Source organism: Apostichopus japonicus, chromosome 9 (assembly GCF_037975245.1).
Source record: "Apostichopus japonicus isolate 1M-3 chromosome 9, ASM3797524v1, whole genome shotgun sequence".
Taxonomy (NCBI): Eukaryota; Metazoa; Echinodermata; class Holothuroidea; order Aspidochirotida; family Stichopodidae; genus Apostichopus; species Apostichopus japonicus.
The window spans coordinates 10,933,032-10,958,638 of NC_092569.1; the positions used below are offsets into that span (position 1 = coordinate 10,933,032).

The following is a 25,607-nucleotide window of genomic DNA, read 5'->3' on the forward strand; positions in this document are numbered from 1 at the left end:
CATCTTTTCTACAGTGTACGTATTGGTCATTCGTAGTTATTTCAAACAATTGTTTTGGCTTCTCAATATTGCATAACATTGACAAAATGCCATCAAAATCAACACAGTAAATAAATCATTACATGCTGCTGTTTAAAATAGTTCATTTACCTGTAAATGTTTTGCAATTTGTACTTATCAAATTAAATTTTCTGATTTATCATGTAAACTAAAAGATTGGCCGTGTTTCCAAAATTGCTCTTTCTCATTTTGGTCTGCTGTTAGGCACCAATGAGAAAAAAAATTAGAATTATTGGAGTTCTTTTTCAGGAAATAGTTTAGTTCTGAGTTTAGTTTTGAAGTTCATCATTGCTATGTTGGGATTTATTTTATTTAATAAAGTATATAGTGATAATTTCAGATGGATAAATAGGGAATCCTAAACATTGCCTGCAACCTCTTGAGGGCTATTCAAGATGAGGTTATAAAACTAAAAGTCCCATTATGTACTCATTATGTATGTAATTAAGTTCCCATGATGTAATTAAGTTAGAAAATTTCATATGCAAACAGTTTTTCTTAATATCCTAGTACCAAGCAAGACTGTATAAATGATAACAGAGGATAAAAAAGATTGTGAATTGTTCTGTAATTGACATCTTTTTTATTTCATTTTCATTTTTTGTACAAACAGTGAAGAAAATTTGAGATATGAAAGTTCATATAAGCTATTAAACAATGTTTAATATAAACAGTGGAAAAATGGTGGGAAATTATGAAGAATACCAGACACCTCAGGAATGCACTGCTGTACAACATTCTCATATAAGTGTTGGCCGTGGTCCCGAATTTTAAAAGAATTGTCCCCTCATATTAAGGTGCGGTAATGAAGAGAATGTACTGTAAGTGGATCACTAAACAACCATAGTGTGACAGAGAATAAACTTTGAGAGTGAATAAAACATTCCAGCAACAACAACATTTGTACCTGTGAGCTAATACATGCAAGCTATTTGCTAGTCTTGTTCAAGACCGTGGGTCTCTGTTTGCAGGGTATCCTCACCTACCAGCACGCCCTCTATTACAATTCAGTTTGCTGGGAAGAACAGGCAGTCTAGATCTAGACTAGCTCTTGCTCTGGGAAGAACAAAGCAGGCAGTCTAGATCTAGACTAGCTCTTGCTCTGGGAAGAACAAAGCAGGCAGTCTAGATCTAGACTAGCTCTTGCTCTGGGAAGAACAAAGCAGGCAGTCTAGATCTAGACTAGCTCTTGCTCTGGGAAGAACAAAGCAGGCAGTCTAGATCTAGACTAGCTCTTGCTCTGGGAAGAACAAAGTAGACAGTCTAGATCTAGACTAGCTCTTGCTCTGGGAAGAACAAAGCAGGCAGTCTAGATCTAGACTAGCTCTTGCTCTGGGAAGAACAAAGCAGGCAGTCTAGATCTAGACTAGCTCTTGCTCTGGGAAGAACAAAGCAGGCAGTCTAGATCTAGACTAGCTCTTGCTCTGGGAAGAACAAAGCAGGCAGTCTAGATCTAGACTAGCTCTTAATATGGGAAAATCAAAACAGACAGTCTAGATCTAGACTAGCTCTTAATATGGGAAAATCAAAACAGACAGCCTAGATCTAGACTACTGAGCTCTTCCTTTGGGAAGAAAAAAACAGTCTGGATCTAGACTAGCTCTTGCTCTGGGGAGAACAAAACAGAATCTAGATCTGGACTAGCTCTTTGCTCTACCAACTGACCTATCTAGCCCTTAGTTTGGTGGCTTTCCCTTTAATAATTCAATGTTGGTTAATTAAGGGGAATCTGTTCAGAGTCCACAGAACCTTGCATACCATATACCAAACAATGAAAAAGTGAGCAGTCTCTCTTGAAAAATCCCTTCTCTACATAAACCCAAAATAAGTATGTAAAAATTGACTGTGGGTTCTTACAAGTTGCAAAAACTTCTACCTGCCCCAAGTTATTATATTGCATTGATAGCTGGGAAGGATGGAAGAATTGATATGGTCATTCTTCCTTGGTTAATTAATCCACTGGATGCCCTCCCCTACGTGACACGATATGTATAGCAGATGTACCATGAAACTACAATATTATTGTAGGAAACTACAATATTATTGTAGGAAACTACAATATTAACATAGGAAACTACATATAAGAAAAAAAAGGAGCTACAATGCTGAAGTGTATGGTCTGCAATTACTGAAGAGTACAAGAGATTCACTATCGTTAACATCGTCAGTGAATGTCATTATGTTAACATTGTATTAACCTGCTCTAACTTGACCGTGGGCAGACCAGGCTTAAGCTTCTCAAAGTACATCCAACAGAAAAAGTGGCCAACCTGAGTGGTTTTATACATAAGGGTCAGTTATAATAATCTTCCCCTAAAGATCTCAGGCTGGGAAGATTGCCATCAGGTTTCTGGAATCTCTTCAAACTTCCCACAACAGAGGGTAGATAATCTTGGCAGCTTATCAGAGGGTGACTCAGATCAGCCTACCGCGGGGCTACTCGTTTTCTTCTGCCAGAAGTTGACGGTTGCGTTGGATCTACTTGCGTGTCTCTCGTATCCCTGCCTTCGTTTTGCCGGTTGTCGTTCACGTCTGGGAAAGAAGAAACACAACAAAAGAATCGGACGATGAGGTACCTGAAGGAGTTGATACATTTCGAGAACAGTTTTCAAATCAGAGGATGTTAATGAAATGTAAGAGAAATTAATTGATATGAAGCACAAGGTTGCTTCTTGATGATTATTAAATATTTATGTCATCCTTCTAAAGCAGAACGAGAGCTAGTTAGTTTTCAAAGACTTGGATGAAAATCAGTTTACTCTTAATTTGAGCCATTTTCATCATTAAGCGTAGACGGATATGTATCTTGAAACTGAATCCCAACATAAATATTAACAACATTCAGTAGTCCCAACCACACTTTGACATATCGACCCTACAAAATAACCTGCATAAAATTCAGAATGTTTTAATGGTGCCAAATGGTGGTGGAGAAAAAAAGGACCTGCTAGGTAACTTGCAAACATAGTCGCGTGCACTGGTTTTTGGCTGCAACCTACAAGGAGAGTCCCCCAGTCAAAACGTAGATCTGTGGTGCACTGTAGGGCCCAGTAGGTGGGTGTCAGTTTGAATTGCGCACACTTGGGTGTGACAAGTAACACAACAACTGTTGTAGAAAGTTATGTGTTAACATTTTAACTTAATATGAGAGCTCATTTAATAATCTGTTCATCTTGGTCATTAAAAGTGACAGCCACTAACATGTGAAATATAACTCCCTCTTTTGCAAAAAAACCAAGCAAAGTAAGCTAAGGACTTTATCTCCAAATGTCAGAGTACAAGGCAAATCCATGAAATTAAGGAAACTATTCTGTTCCAAATGATAAATCAAGACTTTCACCTCTTTAAAATTCTTGTTTGTTTGGTTTTGACAAATTATTTGAACAACACTGTTTAGCTCCAAAAATGTTCACAGAGGGGTGAAATCGTTCAATTTACTTCGTTCCTCGCTTACTTGTCTCCCACAACCTTAGCACCCTCATTCTACCATGCCTAGAATGTCCTGGTAACCTTTTAACACTGTGCACCATCTACGACTGGCTCCTCCGGTCACCACCCGTCCTTCTCATTCTACCATCCAAAGTGTCTAGATCGTTATTTTCGAGCGGATTTTTTCCATCGGATTCCGTCCACTTTCGGTTTCCTAGGATCAGAGTTTTCCCATCCATTGTTTTTGGAAGAGTTTGATGTAGTTTGCAGCCCGATAAGTATCCTTTTCTTATTATTAGAGGGGTTTTTAGGGCTGTTTTGGTGGAGCGGCGTTCGCTCCGTGTTTTCTGTGCAAAATCTAGTGCGGGTAGCAGTTCCGCGAATTGTTTACCTTAGTTACGCTAGTTTTCCCGCCATTTTCCTACACACACGCTTTATGCGATAGTTCGTTTTTCCTTCGTTTATATTGTTTATATTGTTCCCTTATTACCTCTCTTATTTCCTTGAGTATTTCTCTCCAGGTTCCGTCCCTGGTTTTTCCTACCCTTGTACATGGGGTGGCTTTGAGGCCTAAATTTTGTAAGCCGCGGACCTCTAGCGGAGGTACGTGGCTAAGGTAATATTATATATCTCTTCCTTTGTTAGCTTATTTCCCTCCCCTGTTCTTCCATCTTTTGTTATTATTTACTAAGAAGTTTTATTTCTTAACTTAGGGTTTATCAGTCATATCTCGGAGTCAACTGAAGTGTGTCAATTGCTCCATGTTCCGTCCAGGGAGGGCTTGGGACGAGCATGACCTTTGTCCTAAGTGCCGTACTTGCACCAGAAGGGACCCGTGTCTGGTGTGTATCCAGTTCACCCCCAGTCAATGGCTAGAGATTGATGCCTGGCTAGCAGGACAAAGGATGAAGCTTCAGGACAAGTTAGACTTGCTTCCCAACCCCAGAGGCTCCCTAGTAGAGGGAGAACTAGTACAGATAGGAGAGGAAGAGGAAGGAGAGGTGGTGGAAAGGGGCCCAGAGGGGGCCGAGGAAGAGAGTGTGGACAGAGAAAGAGAGAGAAAGTGCCTCCCACGGTCCCGGCGACGTCCGGTCTGATTTTGGCCAAGGGAAAAGGGCAAGGCTTGAAGAAGTCCGGCACGGCCGGCCTGGAGAGAACATCTCAAGCCGGTTCGCAAAGGAGCTTTCCCATGGAGAGGCAGGTGCCGCGGGCAACGGAAAGCCCAGTCCGGGTTCCATCCGGGACGCACAAGAGGGAACCTGCGACGGAGGGTCGCTGGCACATCAGAGGTGGTCCCAGAGCGGGGACCGAGAGCGAGAACCGATACGACCCCCTGCTGGGATCCCAGATGGGGACGGAAGAGTGACCAGACCAGCCAGACAGGAATGCAGTAAATCACGGTCCCGATCTTCCAGGCGAGGCACTAGGAGGAGATGGTCACCAGCCTCAGACCAATCATCTGACTCTTCCTCCGACGATGGTTACAGAAGGGCAAATAGGAGGTACCGGCCCCAGAAACAACGTCATGAGGAAGAACCAGCGTGGCGTGTATGTCATTATGGCTGGTTTTTCATTATTATGAAAGTATTGCTGAATTACGCCTATTCTTTTAAAACTACAATTTTATTAGCCTCAGTTGTGTGTTTGAGGGGATAATCATGTGGAGCACAGAGAAAACCATTTCAAGATGGCAACCAAATATCAACAAAACACTGCCTTTATCAACTTGTATTGCTATCGGGCATTCTTGGAACACGATATCTCGGATAGCCTAAGAGACAATTGGAAATAATTAATTCCAATCCGAAAGTTATTACTTTATTACTAAAGCATGCTTATGTAATCAGGATACAAGCTAGCAATGTGAGGGTCCCTGTACAGTCCTTTGACACACAATTTCCTTGTTTTCTTTTCCCTTCGTCCTTTTTTCTATTTTACAAGTCTCCAGTCTCCCACAAAAAAGCATCAATACTTGTTTATATTGGAGACTACTACTTTACAACTTTGAATCTTGCGCAGAATAACCCCTCCCCCCCCCCCCCAAGAAAAAAAGAGCTTCATTTTTAACTGCGGTCATAAAATACCTCCATTCAGTCTTGGAATCTGATGTCTCCAGGCCTTCTCACAGGACGGACATTTCGGATTCGGCCTGGTTTGGAACAGTCGCTGAGCACAGAAGTAATGTAATTTAACCTTCCCACATGCATCACACAACTGGCCCTGGTTGAAAGAAAAGAAATTTGAAGAGAAGATTGAAGAACACATTTAAAGTGTGAACTGGATAAGTCAAGGGTCATGGAAGGAAATTTTGAAATGGGGTTTTACAATACCAAAAATCTCAACATAAGAATAAAAGGAGAATGGCTGCATGTTGGACTCCGGGCCTTATCTACCTTAACAACGAGGTCTTGGCACAAGTAACAGATGCTGATGAAATCGCTGTAGGATTCCTTCATGAACATCTCCAACTCCAATATTCCTCTGGCCGCCAATGATATCTGACCTTCTTCCTGCAGGGCAGGACAGGGAAAAAAAAAAAAATAAACTGAGAAAATTGGTAAAGTTCTCTATGTTACTTTACAGAAATGAAAGCAATATAAATGTTATTATGGATATTTACTGCATCATCAACATAATTTAATGAAATAAATATCAAACTAATTATCAAATAATAAAATAAATTTATAGGGCTAAACTACACTGAAGGCTGACAGCTATAGTACTGTATGTGTGTTGTCAACAATTCATTGGATATGTAGAATTTGTTGACTGTGATATAGAGTAATCTGGGCTCAGGGTTAATAATTTGTCAAATTCTGGGGTGAGACAATCACTTTGAAAGAACTTTTCCAAATGAGAGAAGAGAATTGAATTATAAATGAGATACTTTTGGAATCATAAGAACCAATTCAACTTGAACAATAGGATGCAGAGGAAAGAATCCTCCTACACACTCCATTACCATCATAAATGGGGTATTATTTATCATATTTGATCCGTAACATGTGACCTTTTCCACCTGTTAAAATTCATCATACACACTTTGATGACCTGGCATCCTTCCAGAAATTGTCGGATTCGAAGGAAGTTAAAACTTAGTACCGTGGACTAGCAGAGTTGAGAGATTTAATAACTATTAAGATCAGGATTTGATTATGCCTGGTGAACCATTGTTTACTTACATCCATGTACAGCCATCTCTCTTCCACAAACTTCTTAATAGCAGTTTGGGCATCGTCTTTTGATATCCTCCTATCCAAACTATCGGCTAAATTTAGACATTCTGTGGAGGAAGCTTCCCCCTCTTCAGATGTAACTATCTTTCCGACCTGTAAAGAGGATGCAGACTGGGTTAGACACATTAAAGAGTACGGAGTACGTGTTACACACATTAGAGAGTATGAAGTCAGTGTTATATACATAAGAGAGTATGAAGTCTGTGTTACATGCATTACAGAGAGTAGGAAGTCTGTGCTAAAGGCATCAGAGAGTACAAGTCCATGTTACACGCATCAGAGAGTACTGAGTCTGTGTTACACGTATCAGAGACTAGGAAGTCAGTGTTATATACATAAGAGAGTATGAAGTCTGTGTTACATGCATTACAGAGTATGAAGTCTGTGTTACACGCATCAGAGAGTACGAAGTCTGTGTTACACGCATTAGAGAATATGAAGTCCATGTTACACGCATTAGAGAGATACATGAATCCACATCATTAATATGCGTTTCCATTTATATTGTAACTTAAGAAATCCAGTCTCCCAGAATTAGCAGCACCTGAAAGAATCAAACTTACTATTTCCTTGAAGAGTTCCAACTCTTTTGGGTGATAGTCTGTTGCCAATTTGCCAACTTCAGTTTCTGCTGTTTGCACCTGTAAGCGAGAGAAGTTAGAAGAAGAAAGATTGTCAGTGAAAGACATAAAGCAGAATGCCAGTTATGTAGAGTTATTTGAAGATACCTCATTACACTGAGTGTAGCTACTAGACTACTGTAGCTAGTGTAGTGTAGCTACAAGTGTAGCTACTACAGTAGTGTAGCTTCAAGACTACCAGCTGAAACCTTTGCAGTAATGCTGTGACTTATCTTGGGTTAAAAATATTACGTTGTAGATGCAACGCATTGATAGGGAGTCTTTTGTTTTTATCCTATAGTTAAGTTTCCTCAATCTTCAAACACACTGGTTACCACATCAACTTATTAAAATTGACCTAGATTGGTATGTTACTATAACAAATTATATGTGTCCTCAAGTTTTGCACTCAAACAGCTGTTTTCTCTTATGACTGAAATCAGACAGTATGAAAACAATCAGTTTACCACATATTTTCTCAAAATTTGTACTACCATCATTTCAAATAGCTATGTATCCGAAACTTTGCATCGACTCACAGTACATGTATGAGAGCACTGCACCAATACAACTGATCTAACGCATAGTTGTTCAGTGAATGTCAAGAGCACAGACACTGTGGATGATTTCATACCACTACCTACTGTCTCAAATGTATACTGTAAGTTATTCAGCATCAGAAACTTACTCCGGAGTTTGCCAATGCGACATGTGGCTTTCAAAGCAAGCAAAAATCATTCATTATGCATTAATTTTGTTGGTCAAACATCATTGTTGTGTGGAGAACTTAAAGGAATAATGAAGGCAGGGACCAAAGACAATTTATATTGTTCAGTAATCTCAAAAGTATCTAATATCCGATGTTTAAGTTAACCGCTTTCTGTTGGACTGAATACGCTCGCTTTGAAAATTGGCTCATTTACTGAATTATTATAATTTGTCTTTGATTCCTGCCTTTGTTATTCCTTTAAGCACAAAAAAAAAAAAAAAAAAAAAAAAAAAAAAACAGTTGACAATTTGACAATAACATAGCAGGTCAGGCTGGTTACTTTTTTTTCTTATTGTAAACAAGGTCTCTGTTGGGTTTCTTAACATCACAGATAATCTTTGCTGACCATCAGACAATTCTTAGTAGCATACCACATTGGCCTATAACAAGACTAAGTAGCTGCTCTGTTTACAATACAGTACCGTAGGTACTGTACAGTATATCATTTTGACTTCACAAATCAATTTTACTTCATTTGTTTCTTGTCATCATTCCAGTATGTTTTCATACAGGTTTCAGTTTATTTCTTCGACAGAACTATCCACATTTTACTATATGTGACGTTGACTATGACGTGACTATGATGTTTTTTTTTTATTTTAGACTTACCAAAGCATACACTTCTTCTCCAGTCTCCTCCTCTCTCTTTTTCTTTATTTCCATGGTATTTATGCGTAGCTTCGTGTTGATTTGGTGGATGAAATTGTCAACATTTTGTCCAGAATTGGTTACTAAAGAAAGAGGAGAGAAAGAAAGTCAACTGAAAGGGTCAATACAGATTACTTCAGCTTTTGAGTCAATACTGATAATTCAGCTTTGGCAGATATGATAGTACAGTAGCCTTTACTAATTGCCCTATTGAAGGTTATGGTCATTTATGACTGGTCACATGACATTATGAAAGGGATAATCCATGACGGAAATTTGTGGAAATTCTCTGCATCTTTGCGTCAAAATCTGCATCTTTACAGCATAAGTTTGTATGGTGTCGATAACACATTTTCAGCAGAGTGAGTGATGTCATAACAGCAATTCAGCTGAAAATGATTTTGCTTTTCTTCATAAAAACACTACTCACTAAACAGGAAAATAATATTTCTCAAAAAAAAAGTAATTTTGATGAAATTCTTAATATACAGAGAACCATGACAGCTAAGCAAACATTAAAAATGTATCAGGTTCAATGATAAATCAACAAGAAGTTTATATTAAATATGAAAGTATAGCTTTTGAAGTACATTTGCTGTTATAACAACACAGACCAACTAATGTGATCAACTCCCTGCAAAAATCAAGGGTTTCGGCATTCATAAGTGGTTATGTATACTCAATTTCAATCAAACGAATCTCAGGTTAGGGTAAAGATATTGAGATGGTGTTTTCAACTGACAATATCGAAAGTTTTCATTTCCATATAGGTTTCACATTGTCTGCCAATTGGGATATCACTTTAAATGTGCGTTCACCTACTCCAGCATAAAAATATCTATCATTTACAGTCTTATTTGTAGTCTGTTTTTTTTCTTTGACTCAGTTGTTGTTGAGGCTGGCTGGTTTTAGGATTAAAATGATCCTGAGTCCAAGACTAGTATTGTTTTACACTGCTCTTGTTTGATAAGCTAAGATGGAACCATTAGTAAACTCATCATCATCCTAGGGTTTTCAAATATTCCAAAGCGATGACTTTATGATCAAAACTGAAACCTGGCTGTCTAAACCTAAGATGGCTATCAAAAGCCATGTTTCCCAAACGGTGGGTCGTTATCCAAAAAATCAACTGCCAACCTATTACGATGGGTTGCGAGCTGCTCGGTGGAAAACTACAAGCAGATTTGATCAGTAAACAATGTTTCTGATGAAATCTGACAGTGTCTTTCCTCCCTGCAATTCTGTTGAATTGTTTCCCAAGTTTTTGATAAATGATGTGTTTGTTGTTTGCTATTAGACATTGCAATCAAATTGTGTATCATGAAATCAGTTAGTTTGCAGTTGAAATAAAATCATTAACAATCACCAGGGTGTACTTTCTGGGTGACTTTTACGTCTGAGAAATTTATAAGTCACTGCTAACCTTGGAAAATCAAAACCATGGGTCATATACCAAGGGCTGCTTTTTGGAATTAGGCTAAGACAGGTCTGGCATCTATTGAGGTGACCGTTAATAAATGCCACAGAAAACTGTATGACTTACAAGCAGATTGATTCTCAAGAGTATTCACATCAGGGTTTCCCTTAGTAAATCATCACAGCAATTACGTTACATATCATCATCTTGATCACCTTGAATTACACATCATATTATTAAAGTTTCCAATTGATTGATTATTGTTTCAGCATGTTTTGCAAGATCAAAGCTAGGGAGATTTGTAATTGTTGTCTGAAACTCAAGAGAACAGTTAAGAGCAATTTTCTGTTTTCTTATTTTTATTTTTTTGTAACTTTAGGTATGTTATCTTGTCTTGACTAATTCTTTTGTCTATATTTTTCAACACATATTTGGAGGAAAACGATTCATAAGTATTGCACTTCAGTTTTTCTCCTTTTCCACACATTAGATCTTTGGTAGTTTTCATTGAAATAAATATAATTCCATGATTATTTGATTATATGTATATGAATTCTTGTTTAAAATGTACTTTTCTTTTGTGTTGGAAATAAGCAGTTTCATTGTCATTCATTGTCATAGTGCTGTAAAGTGCTCTGTAGACAAACTTTACCCCAAATCTAGCGAGTTTATGAGCAAGGTAAAACATGCACTGCAGATATCCTTACCGCCACAGCGTTCACAAGCTTTTTGTATCACATCCGCGACATCTTTCGTGTTCATCACACCCCGTGCCAGGAATGTCTGGACGACCAGCCTGTGAGCATCGGTATACATTGTCAAATTGTCGTCTTGATGTCTCAATGTTGGTGGGATTTGTACAGTAGATTATAAAAGTAACATACTGGAGAATGAAATCAGATATAACCTGTACCAGGAGTAACAAAAAAGAAGCAAAAAGCAACTTGAAAAGCAATTTCAAAATTCTAATTTACAGTTCTTTAATGCTAACCTTGGGGACTGGAATAAATTTGTGTTGTGTTCATATTATTGCAATGTGTCTTATGGTACGGTTCCCTTAAACCCTAATGTTACAGTAACAGTACTTATTTGCACGGCAGCGGGGGGAATAACAAAAAACACATGTACTGTAGTATTCGCCCAGTGTCTATTTGAATGCAAATAGCCTAGAGTTAGCGTGGTTATTCAAATTTGGCATCGAAACTATTAGGGTGGATTCTCATCATTGTAATGTGTTGAACCATGTAATCGGTTGATCTTTTAATCTCCCACAGCATGCCAAGCATTGCGTTGGATAGAACATTGTGGAAGTTCATTGAAGGACTACCCGTTATTCTCCCCTACAGTTCATAGAACGTAATGCGACTACAGATCGCATGGAACCATCAGTGCTGCATGGGCCCTTTAACAGTTAAGTGTTGAAATTGTTACTCAACACCTTGTAAGCTCTACACTCTGATAGGTTATTTAACTATTGGACAAATAGGTTTGGCATACATTGTTATACACTGGGCTGCCAGGCAAATAGCCACCTCAATAACTGAAAGTAATCATCACTTCTTAGTCTTACTCCATACACAGGCCTAAAGGTAAAGCTAAGCCCAAATTTTATCCTACCAGTACTTCTCAACCTAGTGCCAAACACCAGGACAAAAACACACAGGCAAACACAGGCAAACAGGTGACGAACAGGATTTTACTATGACTTTGTATATGTGTACACGTCCAGTTTAAGGAGGTAGGCCTAGTAACCACAAGAACTTAAGCCTAAAGTAAGGCAGCTGTATAGCTTGTAATGACAAAACGTTTCATGTACTATGAGTATGAGTACAACGCAGATAAGCACAAAAGTTAGGCTAAAGTACCAGTTAAGCGAGAATGTAGAAGAAAACGAAAACCTGTTAATATCTTAGTGACCTGGCTAGCTGATTGCGGGTCCATAATGTTACCTTTGAAAGCTTCAATGTATATTGTCAAGAAAACAGTAACCTGGCCTCAATATCCAACTGTCACTAGCAAAATGGTTGTTCAGTGTTCCCGGACCTTCTAAAACCTGTTAGAGTATTATGAACAATGGTACGGCTGGAGCCTTGAGGGAAAGATTATGAGCAGGGAAGATACACACGCGCCGTTTATAATAGAGTCGATGAAATAAAATGACGTCATGTTTTCGGTCTCCTGGAAACTGAGCACAGACTGGATGGGTACAGGGTAGAAAACACGGTTTTAAGATACTTAACGTACAGCTTTTAAAGCGAATAATTTTTAAGAAGATATCGCAAAATTCATCAAATAATCGCTTCTCGACCCTTTGGCTAAGATCATGTGTAGCATAATGCATTATGCCCCCCTTGAAGGGGAACCATGATACACACCTGACGAGGAACAGACAGTCATAATCTCGATGCAAGGGGACTTGGGTTATTTGAGAGCGAATCAGTCGTACGGTTGTTTGGTTTTTCGCGCCTCCATTCTTTCTTGGGTAGCTTATCTCACAAAAAGTACCAACGAATTCCTAATATGCTCAATATCACTGTCAGTCCTCCTTTTTACCTAACACAATCTGTACTTTGATTTATGCTATTTAACTGTACAGGCAGAAAAATAAATTATATAAAAACTATAAAGACAATATGATGAATAATCTCTGAAACTTGTGAAAACAATCATCCAAGTAAGTCAATTAGTTCGAAATATTTTTGGACACATCCTTTGTGTGTAGTTCTAATTTATAGACCCATTTTATAGTCTAAACAAAAAAATGCATCATTTGACGACTCAACTTTTATTTTAATGGGAGTCGCAGGCAATTGGTCCCACAGCCATACCCTGTAAAAGTTTAAGCCTCATACGAACGGGCATAAACGTTCATGCAGCTACCTCAATAAGTAGGAGGAAATTTTGAATTTGCTCCCACCCCCCCCCCACCCCCATCGTGATTATAGGCTCTCAACTTATGTACAGAAGTGTAGGAAGTCAGATAAAACCAACAAACATTCGGCGTCCATGACTCATATTCAAGGGCGTAGGAACCGGGGGGGCTGGGGGGCGCCAGCCCCCCAGTGAAAAATGTGGAGGGGCGGAAGTATCATTCCGCCCCCCGCTCCGCAAGTCAGAAAACCCCTTTTTCATTTCCAAATGAGAAAAAAATCTCATTTGGAGCACCAAATTGCATCTAAGGCCAGGTGAAAATACAAAATTAAGTTTACAAAATGGAGTGGGTGTTGAAGTATGCTATATTGCACCAAATTGCATCTGAGGCCACCTGGAAATGCAAAAAATTCCAAAGGGGAGGGGGACACTCCCTCCCCTTAGACCCCTCCCCCAGGCCGGCCATCAGACTTCAGCCCCCCACTCAAAAGTACCTTCCTACGCCACTGCTCATATTGAATCCTTCATTTGTACCATGCGTGTAAATCTCAACTTACAAATAATTAATCCTATCTCCAAATTTTGTACCGTTAGTCAAGGACAAAGGACTAAACAAAATATTGATTTCCTGAGAAATATTTCACTAACAGAAATCACATAGGCCTGTCTTTGATATCGATCAACGATTTAGTTTACATCAAACCATGGACGTGGAAGACATTATTCCAAGGCGAAGTAAATACGTGGAATATTACCGTATATTAGTAATATATATGGAGCGCTAAGAATCAACAATTATTTTTCGTGTGCATCTAGCTAAAGGATATATATGTTGGAAACCCTCAAAGTATACTAGTCGACAACTTATAGGGTACTTGTCTGATATGACGGAACGCCTATCTTATTTTTTTAAAACCTTCCGATTAGGTATAACAGTATCAATTTTCATCCAGGAATAGCGAGAGTAAAGTTTGATTTATTAAAAATGGTTCACATTTTCCCTCTTTGTCGAGTATATTCTCTCCTTTTAATTGCTGTCGTTGCGAAGACACTGGTCCAACCAAGTGTTTGCATGGGTAAGTTTACAACGCTTTATATATATATAGGGTATATATATATATAGGGTATATATAGGGTATATATAGGGTATATATATATATATATATATATATATATATATATATATATATTGAAAGTATTTTCACTGAAAGTATTTTCACTGTTCTGTATTTTCCAACTCACTACGATTTCAATTATATATATATATATATATATATATATATATATATATCCCGGTGGAGGCTGAAAGTTTTTTCACTGTTCTTGATTTTCCAACTCACTACGATTTCATTTATATATATTCATTTGCCTTTGTCGTTTACCTCCATTTAGTAAACAAAAGTCTGTTCAAAGTATCTCTTTCGAGATCCGGCTTTAGGAAACACTAAAAAACGTTTTTAAAACGTTATTAAAAACGTTTCGTCTTTAGTTTTGATAACGTTATTTGTAGTGTAATATATATGTCACAAACACGTTATCAGGCTATTATTTCAAAACATTTTTTCGTTAAAACATTAGTATAACATTAATATCTCATAAAAAGTTATGCCGACGTTTTTATAACACCACATTTAACGTTATTAAAACATATTAAAGACGCTCTTTTAAAAATGTTATGATAACGTTTTGTGTTTGCTGGGAAATGATTTCGAGTTGGTTAGAATCATGTTTGATCTCTAGAGTAAGGCAAATATGTCACCAAAACAGAACTAGTATTGTTCGATACTGGTGACAAACGCATACAGTGGAATTATGACCTTCCTTACCGGTTTCAAACCTCTTGACATACAACCAGCGTCCCATAGCCTAGTGGTTCAGGGTCTCCGCATATAAAGCGGGAGGCCCGGGTTCGAATCCCGGTTTAGGTTGGAAGTCTTTTCACTGTTCTGGATTTTCCAACTCACTACGATTTCAAGTATATATATATATATATATATATATAATATATATATAATATATATATATATATATATATATATATATATATATATATATATATATATATATATATATATATATATATATATATATATATATATATATATATATATATATTAATCCAACAACTTGAACCACTCTCAACCCCAGTACCTTGCATCGAGACTGTAAAAGTCTAGATGATCATGTAAGGTATTGCATAGGTGTAATGTTATTGAATATTCCTAAGATGTCCGTGTGCAACGATGCACTACATTGTAGAATCTGCACCTGTTTGTTATTGAGCTGATCATTTGCATACTGGTATATAAGTTAAAGCATGCCGTCTGCTCGTCCTTGTTCACCCTGTCTCTCCATCTGTCAACAAGTAACCTTGGACATATCGTCCTATATATCTGTCCTGTACAGCATGATGTAACGCAATAAAATATAACATGTTAATACTCAACGTCGACGGTGTTCTACTTGATTGCTTAAAGAACTCATATAATTAAACAAAGAAACATGACAATTGGTTAGATTCAATGTAGATTACGTGTCATATACACAGTATGTTTAATACGTAGCATGTATATACAGTCTAGCGTATACAAATAATATAGGCCTACACACTAAGCTATTGTGTACGTGTGTGATCTTAATTATGTTGAGCATGATTGTCCAATGCGTCTATGATAATTACGCGCTGTTTGTCACATACCCATAATATGGGCTATGTTTAAAATTTAATTTTTTTTTTTACAATGCAAACAGGTCTTTGTGAGTTCGAGGGTCTGGTAGAGAGAGGAAGAGAACTACAACTACCAAAATCCACGGAGATCACAGAGACCACGGGGACCACTGAAACTACGGAGACCACGAAAACTACGGAGACCACGGAAACCACGGAGACCACGGAAACCACGGAATCCGCGGAAACCAAGGAGACCACGGAAACTACGGAGACCACGGAAACTACGGAGACCACGGAAACCACGGAGACCACGGAAACCACTGAAACCACGGAATCCGAGGAAACCAAGGAGACCACGGAAACTACGGAGACCACGGAAACCACGGAGACCACGGAAACCACTGAAACCACGGAATCCGCGGAAACCAAGGAGACCACGGAAACTACGGGGACCACGGAAACTACGGAGACCACGAAAACTACGGAGACCACGGAAACCACGGGTACCACGGAATCCGCGGAAACCAAGGAGACCACGGAAACTACGGAGACCACGGAAACTACGGAGACCACGGAAACCACGGAGACCACGGAAACCACGGAAACCACGGAATCCGCGGAAACCACGGAATCCGCGGAAACCAAGGAGACCACGGGAACCAAGGAGACCACGGAAACCAAGGAGACCACGGAAACCACGGGTACCACGGCGTCCACGGCAACCCCGGAGACCACGGAAACCACTGAAACCACGGAAACCACGGAGACCACAGAGACTACTAAAACTACGGAGACCACTGAAGTTCAAAGAGAAACAGGTAAAATGCCAGGGTATCTAAGAAAATCTTCATCGTGTCCCATGTTCGCAAGTAAGCTATAGACGGATGGTTTGGATGACTAATATGGGACACTTTTTTGAAAGTGTGTTTATCGCCGGAGTGATGAAATGGTAGTTAGCGGTGCATGGGTAAAATAAAATCCCTTAACCGTAGTTTCGTGGTTATGACATTGTATGGTTTTACTGTGTTGTCTTAGCAGCAATTATCCTCCACCGAAGGGTAGGGGAAGGGAGAGAAAGGGGAGGGGAGGGTAGCGGAGAGGAGGGTTACAAACCCACACATTTGACCTGTATCGGTAACGTGGGGCTGTACTTTCAGTTGTTACAAATAGTGTTTTACCTGACACTAACCTATATCGTGAATTATTGGTATATGTTCCAACTCCTTGGTTTAAACCATAGAAATCGAAGTAAGCCTTTACTTCCGTTTTGTATGATTTAAACACAGCAGTTGTTATAATATACAGGCATCAGAGGTCCTCTCTGTCCTACGGAATAGCATATCGACCATCATCAATGGTCAATAATCGATAACTCAATCGCATCCGAGCAGGAATTGTTCCCTTCCAAATCAAGATAACTTACAACATTTTTCCTCCCCCACATATTCACACACAGCTTCACCGCTGTGCCCAGAAAACATGGTTTTGGCCAATTGTACGTGTCAGTGGTTTTGCAGTGATCCGTATGAATGTCATCACAACTGTTCAATGTCAGAGTCCTGTACTTGTCCAGATGGAGTCTTCATCCAAGGAGAAAACTGCGTGCCAATAGAGGAATGTAATTGTTATGTGCCACAACTTGGGGTGGTCATTAACTCGGTGAGTATACAAGGAATACATTGAAGATATTAGTAAACTCAGAACGAAACCGAGGTGCTATTACCATGAATTTGGGGGTGGATGCGAATATGGATACACTCAGTCCAGATATCCATCCGCACTCCAAACATGGCGGTAAATATATTGCCTTTATTTTTTAACCATATACCAGCCCGACAACACCCCATCCCTCGCCCCAAGTAGTTCATCGACCTAATAAAAAAAAATGTGATAACATTGCAAATCGCAAACTTTGCTTTGTGATAATCGTTCAAAACTAGAACACTTCTAAAGTGTGTAACATATCCGAGCAGGAATTGAAAAAAATGCGCATTTTTTTGGTCAGTTAAGGTTGAGGTGGTCTTCTACACTTAAATATCACAAAAGTGAGGACATGGTCAGCCTTTACCTTACTACAGCACTAGGCCAAGCTAAAATATCTCTTTCAATCGAAATCTAAAACGGTCCTTTGTAATTGAAGAGGATTTCGTAATTGATCAAGAACTTTAAATGTGTGTCAGTGGTAGTGGCTGATGTCTTTTCCACATTTTCAGTTTTTCTTCTTCTGAGTAATACAACATTGTCAACAGTTGGTTTTTGTATGTTGTGGAAATTTATGTTACCAGTCACAAAGATCATCTGTAGTATCTGTTCCCTTTCGAGGGAATGGTGATGCACACCCGACGATGATCATACATGTAGTCACAGTCCCGATGCAAGGGGACTGGGGCTGAGAGCGGATCAGTCGTTTGGTATTTTGGTTTTCGTGCCCAGGTTCTTTCTTGGGCGACTTTTTCTTAAAAAGTACCAGTCACTATAAACGTCTCTACGAGGTTGTTAAGAGAAATAAACTGGAACAGACTGAAACTGAGACTGAATGATGGAATTATCTGAAACTTAGCAAAGGAGTGGATGAACTGAAACTGAAAGAGTGGATTAACTGAAACTGACTGAGAGAATGAATGAACTAAAACTGTATGAGTATATGAACTGAAACGGAATGAGTGGATGAACTGAAACTGAATCAGTGAATGAATTGAAACTGAATGAGTGAATGAACTGAAACTGAATGAGTGAATTAACTGAAACTGAAACTGAATGAATTAACTGAAACTGCATGAGTAAATGAATTAACTGAAACTGAATGAGTGAATGAACTGAAACTGCATGAATGAATGAATTAACTGAAACTGAATGAGTGAATGAATGAACTTATACTGAATGAGTGAATGAACTGAAACTGAATTAGTGGATGAGCTGAAACTGAATTAGTGGATGAACTGAAACTGAAACTGAATGATTGATTGAACTGAAACTGAATGAGAATTGATGGTATTGTAATAATGCCGCAATGATACAGCGATGGCGCCCGACGGTATTGTAATAATGCCACAATAATACAGCGATGGTGCCGAGATGGTGCTGTAATAATGCCACAGTTATAGTGAAACCATTATCTACATTTTGGAATACTTGAACAATTACAGTGAGTGATAGGGAGAGCCAGGTGTCAAAATAAAAATATCATGTTAATATTTAGAGTGAAATAACTCCTTACATTATTGTGATATATATTTGGTTATGTATATGTCCGCTGTATGTAGATTGAACTTGTCAGTCTTAAAGTGAAATGTTGTCATTTTTACTTTGGAAGGAACATGATCCCCTTAATATGTAGTGAAAACAGTTAAATATGTAGTTAAATTCAGGGGCGTATCCGGGGGGGGGGGGCGCAACAGGCGCGCGCCCCCCCCTATTGGCCGTCACCAAAAAAAAAAGTTTAGCAAAAAAAAAAAAAAATTGATGACGACCTTTATGTGAGATGTCGGTGATCGCTCAACCCCCCCCCTCCCCTCCCGTATGCTTTATTTTTTGTTTGCCAAAAAAAGGTTCTGGCGAAGTTCGGCGGCATAATAGTTTTAGAAACATAGATGGTAATTGTGTTTGTATTATCACTATAAACACTAAATGACATGCCAGCCATACTAAATTGTGCATTTTGTGTCCATATTTACTGGAAATGTTGCTTATTATTAAGGTCGAAAAATGGATCACATATGGCCATGGGCGGCGATCCTGGGTGGAGGGGGGATATATCCCCCCATGAAAATGGGTGGAGGGGATGTAATGCACCATATCCCCCCCCCCCCACCAAATGCCAGGGATAAGAATATTTTCATGCCTACATTTATGCATCTTCGTTAATGTACGGCTCTTTTTTAGCTTCATTTCTCGCCTACCATAAACGCAGTGCGATCTTTTCAAATAAAGCGTCTTTATAAAGCAAAAATAGTTGACTGTAGGCTTGATTGGCCCTATAACAACAAAATGTATTATTGCGCCCACGGTATTGATATAGTACATATATGCACCCTCATAGTATTCATATAGGCCCTATAGTAGTCCTACACACGTACATGTTCCCTCGAACAGCTGAGAATCTCATGTAACCAGGGTAATGCTTAATACACGTTTCACCTGGATGCCCTAGCAATCGGTACCTAGGAATGTAACTATGTGTAATTGTGTATTGCATGTGTATAGGCCTATAATAGCCTGCATGAGGCCATTTTCTTCATCGAATAATATAACAGAGCTCTCGAACATTCTAACGTTGCGCCTGAAACAAGATTGACAGGGGCAATTTTCCCAAAATAACACCCGAAATTTAAAAAAAAAGAGTATTTTGGATCCTGATTATGAGATATTTCGGACATGACATCCCTATTTTAAAGTTGGGTATATGCCGCTTGGAAACCTCGGGAAGTGCCGTTTCCAGCCATCTAGAGGGTTTGTTAATCCCAAAATTTTATCGTACGCTTCGCGCCAACTCATGGTGGCGCTACGCTTAGATAGTCAACAAGGTCATATCCCCCCCCCACTCGGAAGTACGGATCGCCGCCCATGCATATGACACCATTTTGCATTTCAGCCCTTCTTTGAAAGCAAAAATTGTACACCCCTCCCCTTAGACCTATCCCCCAGGACGGCGATCATTCATGCCTGGCGCCCCCCCTATTGGAAAATCCTGGATACGCCCCTGGTTAAATTGATCATAATCTTTTTACGAACGATCCTCCAGAAGTTCAAGCGATGAAAATTGAAATAACCGTCACTTTGATTGACATTGTCAATCTTAAATTAAAGTGAAATGTTGAACGCAAATTGCCGAAAAGTGATAAATTAATCAAAATAACCTTGTATATAATTATTAAAGTGTATTGAAGATCACATTTAAAAAAACAAAAAACTTCTGGAGCCCGACTATGATTTTTTTTAATTTGTCATTCAGAGTCAAGATTATATCCTGCTCGACAGCTGTACATGGCGATGTGTCTGTCGGAACGATAATTTACATTGTGATCCACATCAATGCAGTGGGAATGGGGAGTGTGTAGAGTTGGATCAAGGCGGGCAATGTCATTGTAAGTATGGATTCCTTGGCGACGGACAAACATGCACATTACCAAGAGATTGTCATGAGCTGTATACATCCGGGTACCTGGCTAACGACATATACACGATACTTCCATTACAATGGACATGGCAGCCGTTTCCTGTTTATTGTAACATGAGTGAAGACGGCGGCTGGACGGTGAGTTGAATTATGTCTCTAAAATTAATCTTCAAATTTATGAAGAAAAAGAAAACGCCTCATTATGAATTACATTATGAAAACGAACTAACCGATCTCTAATTCATTTTCGACCCCTTACCCTCCCTCTACCAAATGGCGGCCCATAACTGTTCAAACACAATCACTGATGTCAAGTCAAATAGTCGAACCAGAATGTTAATCTGAAGACTGATGTTTCGACCTTTCGGTCTATGTTAGGCCATTTGGGACAAAATTTGTATCATACTATATACGCGTATTAATTCGCATATATACGCGTATGTACATTAAGCTACGTGCTGGGCTTGGATTTACGAAATGTGGCTGATTACGTAACGTCTGTCGAAAACTTGTGTTCACTTTCCTCTCTCTCAGATAATATTTCCGTACGGCAGAGCTAGCCCCCCCCCCTCGTCCCCTCCAAGGAAACATTTAACACATACAGCCTTCGGACCGACATTGAGCCCAACATTCTTTTATTTCGTTGCAAAAGCCAAAGTGACTAGCAACGAATGTCACTATAATATTTACGAAATGTTCCGGCCAGTTGTCTAAGTTGCACATTTATAATATTTAGAATCTACCGTATAAACCGAATTTGAATCTAACAACTTAGTGAGGATAATTATTCTTTCCATATACAGTCTATGACGTAAACGGTGGCCAATCACGGTGGACTATACAGGTCTTTCGAAATATTTATATCGAGCCTACCATAGCGACAATATTGATTTGCTTGTATTTGAAACGATGGTTGTAGCAAGTCAAGCCAAAACTGTTCACTGTGTGTATAGGCTAATATTACGTATCGAGGTCAAGACATGTGTCCCCGTATCCGTCTAATGAATGTTTTGATCGACAGTGTATGTACACTAACTCGTGATTTTTTCTTTCAATATTTTTTATTCGCCATGGATCTTAATGTATTGGCCAAAAATATATATATTGTCAATGTTGTGTGATTATTCACTACACAATAGTCCAAATTATAAAAATGAAATTTGAAAAATGGAAGAAATGAAAAATGAAAAAAAAAAAAAATTGTAAAAAAGACCGTCGATATAGAATGTATAATGATACTTTATATAGAGTGTTTTATTGAAGTAGCTTTTGAAGCTCTGTCTATATCAAGATTTCTTAGACCTTGAAATTTTTCTTTTTAATTCCAACTAATACCTCGACTTGCAAGACGGCCTCGTGTTGAATAGGCTATACTTGTGATGCAGGTTTTTTTGATATATCAATGCCAGCTGAATATTACACACGATTACAAGGTTTTTGTATTAAAAACTATTGTATTAAAAACCAAGGGAAGAAAGGAAACTAAGCATGTGTTATTTTCCCCTTCTAGTTTTGCTTAATAAATGTTAAGTGTCCGTCGCAAAATTTAAATTGTTCAGCTTACCGTAAAGTGACTGAATCCCTACTTGATATAATTATCTGCCATATATATGTACCAGGCGCGGCGGAACGGGAAAATTATTGGGGGGGGGGGGGGGCTAATGTGTGGAGACTAAGCGGAGCGCTACCATCAGTTGGCGCGGAGCGTACAAGAAAATATTGGGTTTTTCAAACCCCCAGATGGCCGGAAACGGCACTTCCCAAGTGTTTTATGCTGCGAATACCTAGCCTTAAAATATGGGTCTCAAGCCTGCAATTTCTCAGATTGCACGTAAAAATCTGTAAAAACATTGTAATTCGTATATTCTATGGTGTTTTAAGAGAGTAGCAATAACTCGTAGTGTACTCGCGAAGACGTTTTTGAGTGTAGTAAATTACTACTTGCAATTAAATGCAATAATTAAATAAATGTCATAAGAAAAAACAGAAAGCATTTCTTAATGTCAACAAATGGGTAATTCCAAAACCATGTGCAGTTGCCAACAAATTTCTATGAACCAAGCACTGTCACGAATGCATGTATCCCCAGCATTTACTAAAATTATTACACCTATATAGTATAATGTGTGCATCGGACAGATCGACAAGTATGCATTGAAAAATGGGCAGATGCACGTTTCGGAGCCTTGGTAAATATTGGGGGGGGGGGGGGGGCTTATCATGCATTTTCCCCCTCAACTTTTTCATTGGGGGGGCTGAGCCCCCAAGCCCCCCCCCCGGTTCCGCCGCCACTGATATATACTCCCAAAGGTTGTTTCTATGTGTTTGCTCATTCATCGTGGCTATGGGATTCCCTAAAGGGGGATGTTTGCCTTTAACTGGGTGGAAGATTACTCTCGTCATCGGATTATAATTTCCGACAGTGTCTAATTAGTCTATTTATTTTGTAGTTTCCTTGATTACTCCAAATAAACAGAGGAGTCTCTGTGATAGTGACTTGCATTTAAAGGGTGTGAAGATTCGCGCAAAAAGAAACGTCTAATGCCGGTAATCTGACCTAGTTTCGAATGATGTGTAACAGAAGTGTTAGACACCACCATCGATCCCAGAAAATACACACTGCTTGCTACCGTCGGTAATTAGACACATAGTGTACAGTCAGTACATACAGCTGCGGTCAATACCCACAGCACAATGTACAAACAATACAGCGTCGGACATCTCAGGTCCAGCTAAAGATAACAAGGTATCACGTTTCATTACTGTCTGCATTTTGTAGCGACAAGAGAAAAACTTAACTTGCACAAAACGGAAAGTTAACTTTTTAAAGATGGCGGCACGCTGTTTGGGGCGAGACTTCAATGCCTTTATCAAACACTATTTTAGTAGATAGGCCTACATCGAATTTCGCAAACACACGCTTGCGCATGCCTGCCTATAGTATATAGTGTTTCTTGATTGTGATTGTTTGTAGTGGTAGAAAACCACACAGACATGTTGTAAACATTCCCCTAAATACATGCACAATTACAGCCCACCGGAACAACTATAATGGTCGGGTAAAATATACATACTTTAAAATACCTGTAATCCATCTTTGTTATATTTATTTGATTTTTTTATTGCGGTTTTTTTATGTGTTATTTATAGGTTATTCAACGTAGAGTGGATGGGTCTGTAGATTTCTATGCTGATTGGTATACGTACAAGTATGGTTTTGGTTTCTTGTCTAACGAATTCTGGATCGGAAATGAGAAATTATACTTCCTGACGAATCAAGCTGATTACCAACTCCGTATTGATTTGGTGAATTCATTGGGGTCACCATATTACGCTAATTTCGACTTATTTCGAATAAGTGGCGAAGACGACCTCTATCGACTTGTCGAGTTGGGAGAATACAGTGGAGATGCAGGTCAGAGTTCACTTCATGTTAATTTTAATTCTCAAATTAGCGTTTTTCCTTGAAAGGTTAAGAAGAGGCCTTATAAGAGGGCAGCGGGAAAGGGTTTCAATCTGGTAGGGGAACAAATACTGACGGGCAGCGGGACAAATGACTTTGAATTTAGAGGGAAAACCACAATGTTACGCCAAAATTATCTATATATGGACTATTTTTTTATGAACAAAATGAGTCATGCGTTATTTATGAAAAGGGTCATATTTGAGGTTCTTATTACAACACTGATAGACCACTTTACCACCCTTATACGTTCCCCCTGAAGCTGAGGAAAACTGGTGTTACGAATCCCATTCACGATATCACGACTTTCGCGGAAATACGATACCTATATATCACCCAATGTGTCCGTACTATATTCTCACGTCTCGGTCTTGTTTCTATGATTGGTTTCTATGGCATTATATATCACATACACAGATCTTACAAATACTGGTTCTGCGATGCACTACCATCTAGGAATGCCTTTCACAACATATGACCGAGACAACGACTGGGATTGGAACTTCAACTGTGCTCGGTTAAAGCTAGGTGCCTGGTGGTACAAGGAATGTTACGAGTCTAACCTGAATGGTAGATACTACACACCATATCCAGGAGAAGGGATCACGTGGTACAATCTTCCTGGTGGACGTTATCACATTAAGTTCTCTGAGATGAAGATACGTCACATTTAACAGACAGAGACAGCTGGTAGAGAAATGACGTCAAACTTTCAACTATATTAATTATAAGATATGGGTTCAATCAGACTAAGTAGGGAGTAAAGAAATGTTGATTTCATCTGCAGTCGGGACTGAGGGGAATAAATACTTGTCAAATTTGGCAATGAATTTTGGCAACGGCTCGAAGACCTGGCACTACACAGGTGGTATACCACAATGTTTCAATTTTCTCTATTTTTTTTCTCATTTTCTCAAATGTAAGCAATATCCATACCAAGCCCCACACTCACTTTGGCTCTTGCCAGAAGGACGGGGGGGGGGGCGGGGTTCACTTGAGTCTGGTAGCAAGTGAAAGGTCTATAAGGATTGTTCAAACTTACCCAACGATTACCTAAATTTATTTGAGAAAAAAAAACACACACTAAGGGTATATTTTGTTGATAACATATGGAACCACACACTATGAATACAAAAGTGTTCGAATTGAGTTTATGTTTCAGTTGATAAGTGAATTCATGTAAATTTACGGTACGTATCTTTCTGAGACTTACTAAGACTATATCAATTCCGGTCGATTCTGGAAAGTCACCCAGACACATCTTGATATCGGTTTACAGAAAGGAAAACGCCACGTCTTGTATTTTC

At 38.9% G+C, this 25,607-nt stretch overlaps 2 protein-coding genes across 6 annotated transcripts; one reads left to right on the forward strand and one right to left on the reverse strand.

Annotated features, from left to right (window-relative positions):
• Positions 1–36: 36 nt before the first annotated feature.
• LOC139973816 (non-structural maintenance of chromosomes element 1 homolog) lies at positions 37–12,318 on the reverse strand. 4 transcript variants are annotated; one of them, XR_011795333.1, is made up of 9 exons: positions 12,129–12,317; positions 10,887–11,086; positions 8,724–8,845; positions 7,289–7,366; positions 6,672–6,818; positions 5,883–5,999; positions 5,574–5,709; positions 1,615–2,592; positions 37–1,568 (listed from the first exon to the last, which is right to left on the reverse strand). XR_011795333.1 is itself a non-coding variant. In XM_071980689.1 (8 exons), exons 2-8 carry the CDS (start codon positions 10,993–10,995, stop codon positions 2,486–2,488), a joined length of 816 nt encoding a protein of 271 aa, XP_071836790.1. In that variant the 5' UTR covers positions 10,996–11,086; positions 12,097–12,318; the 3' UTR covers positions 37–2,485. The 4 variants fall into 4 exon arrangements, 3 of the variants coding, with proteins under 3 accessions (XP_071836790.1, XP_071836789.1, XP_071836788.1); XM_071980689.1 differs by having other exon boundaries at positions 37–2,592; positions 12,097–12,318; XM_071980688.1 differs by having other exon boundaries at positions 37–2,592; positions 12,078–12,318.
• Positions 12,319–13,684: 1,366 nt separating this feature from the next.
• Positions 13,685–24,974, forward strand: LOC139973821 (uncharacterized). 2 transcript variants are annotated; one of them, XM_071980694.1, is made up of 6 exons: positions 13,685–14,126; positions 15,802–16,539; positions 17,178–17,380; positions 20,673–20,975; positions 23,988–24,252; positions 24,718–24,974. In XM_071980694.1, the coding sequence occupies exons 1-6, from the start codon at positions 14,036–14,038 to the stop codon at positions 24,972–24,974; spliced, it is 1,857 nt and encodes a 618-aa protein (XP_071836795.1). In that variant the 5' UTR covers positions 13,685–14,035. The 2 variants fall into 2 exon arrangements, with proteins under 2 accessions (XP_071836795.1, XP_071836796.1); XM_071980695.1 differs by lacking the exon at positions 13,685–14,126 and adding an exon at positions 15,461–15,562.
• The last annotated feature ends 633 nt before the right edge of the window (positions 24,975–25,607 follow it).

Excerpts from the sequence above, each read along its gene's own strand:
- LOC139973816 (XM_071980689.1), bottom strand. The coding sequence starts at position 10,995 with ATGTATACCGATGCTCACAGGCTGGTCGTCCAGACATTCCTGGCACGG. Across the intron at positions 6,819-7,288 it reads TGGAACTCTTCAAGGAAATA|GTCGGAAAGATAGTTACATC; the intron begins GTAAGTTTGATT and ends TCCTCTTTACAG. Across the intron at positions 5,710-5,882 it reads GCCAAGACCTCGTTGTTAAG|GGCCAGTTGTGTGATGCATG; the intron begins GTAGATAAGGCC and ends TCTTTCAACCAG.
- LOC139973821 (XM_071980694.1), top strand. The coding sequence starts at position 14,036 with ATGGTTCACATTTTCCCTCTTTGTCGAGTATATTCTCTCCTTTTAATT. Across the intron at positions 16,540-17,177 it reads TGAAGTTCAAAGAGAAACAG|CTTCACCGCTGTGCCCAGAA; the intron begins GTAAAATGCCAG and ends ATTCACACACAG. Across the intron at positions 20,976-23,987 it reads GTGAAGACGGCGGCTGGACG|GTTATTCAACGTAGAGTGGA; the intron begins GTGAGTTGAATT and ends TGTTATTTATAG.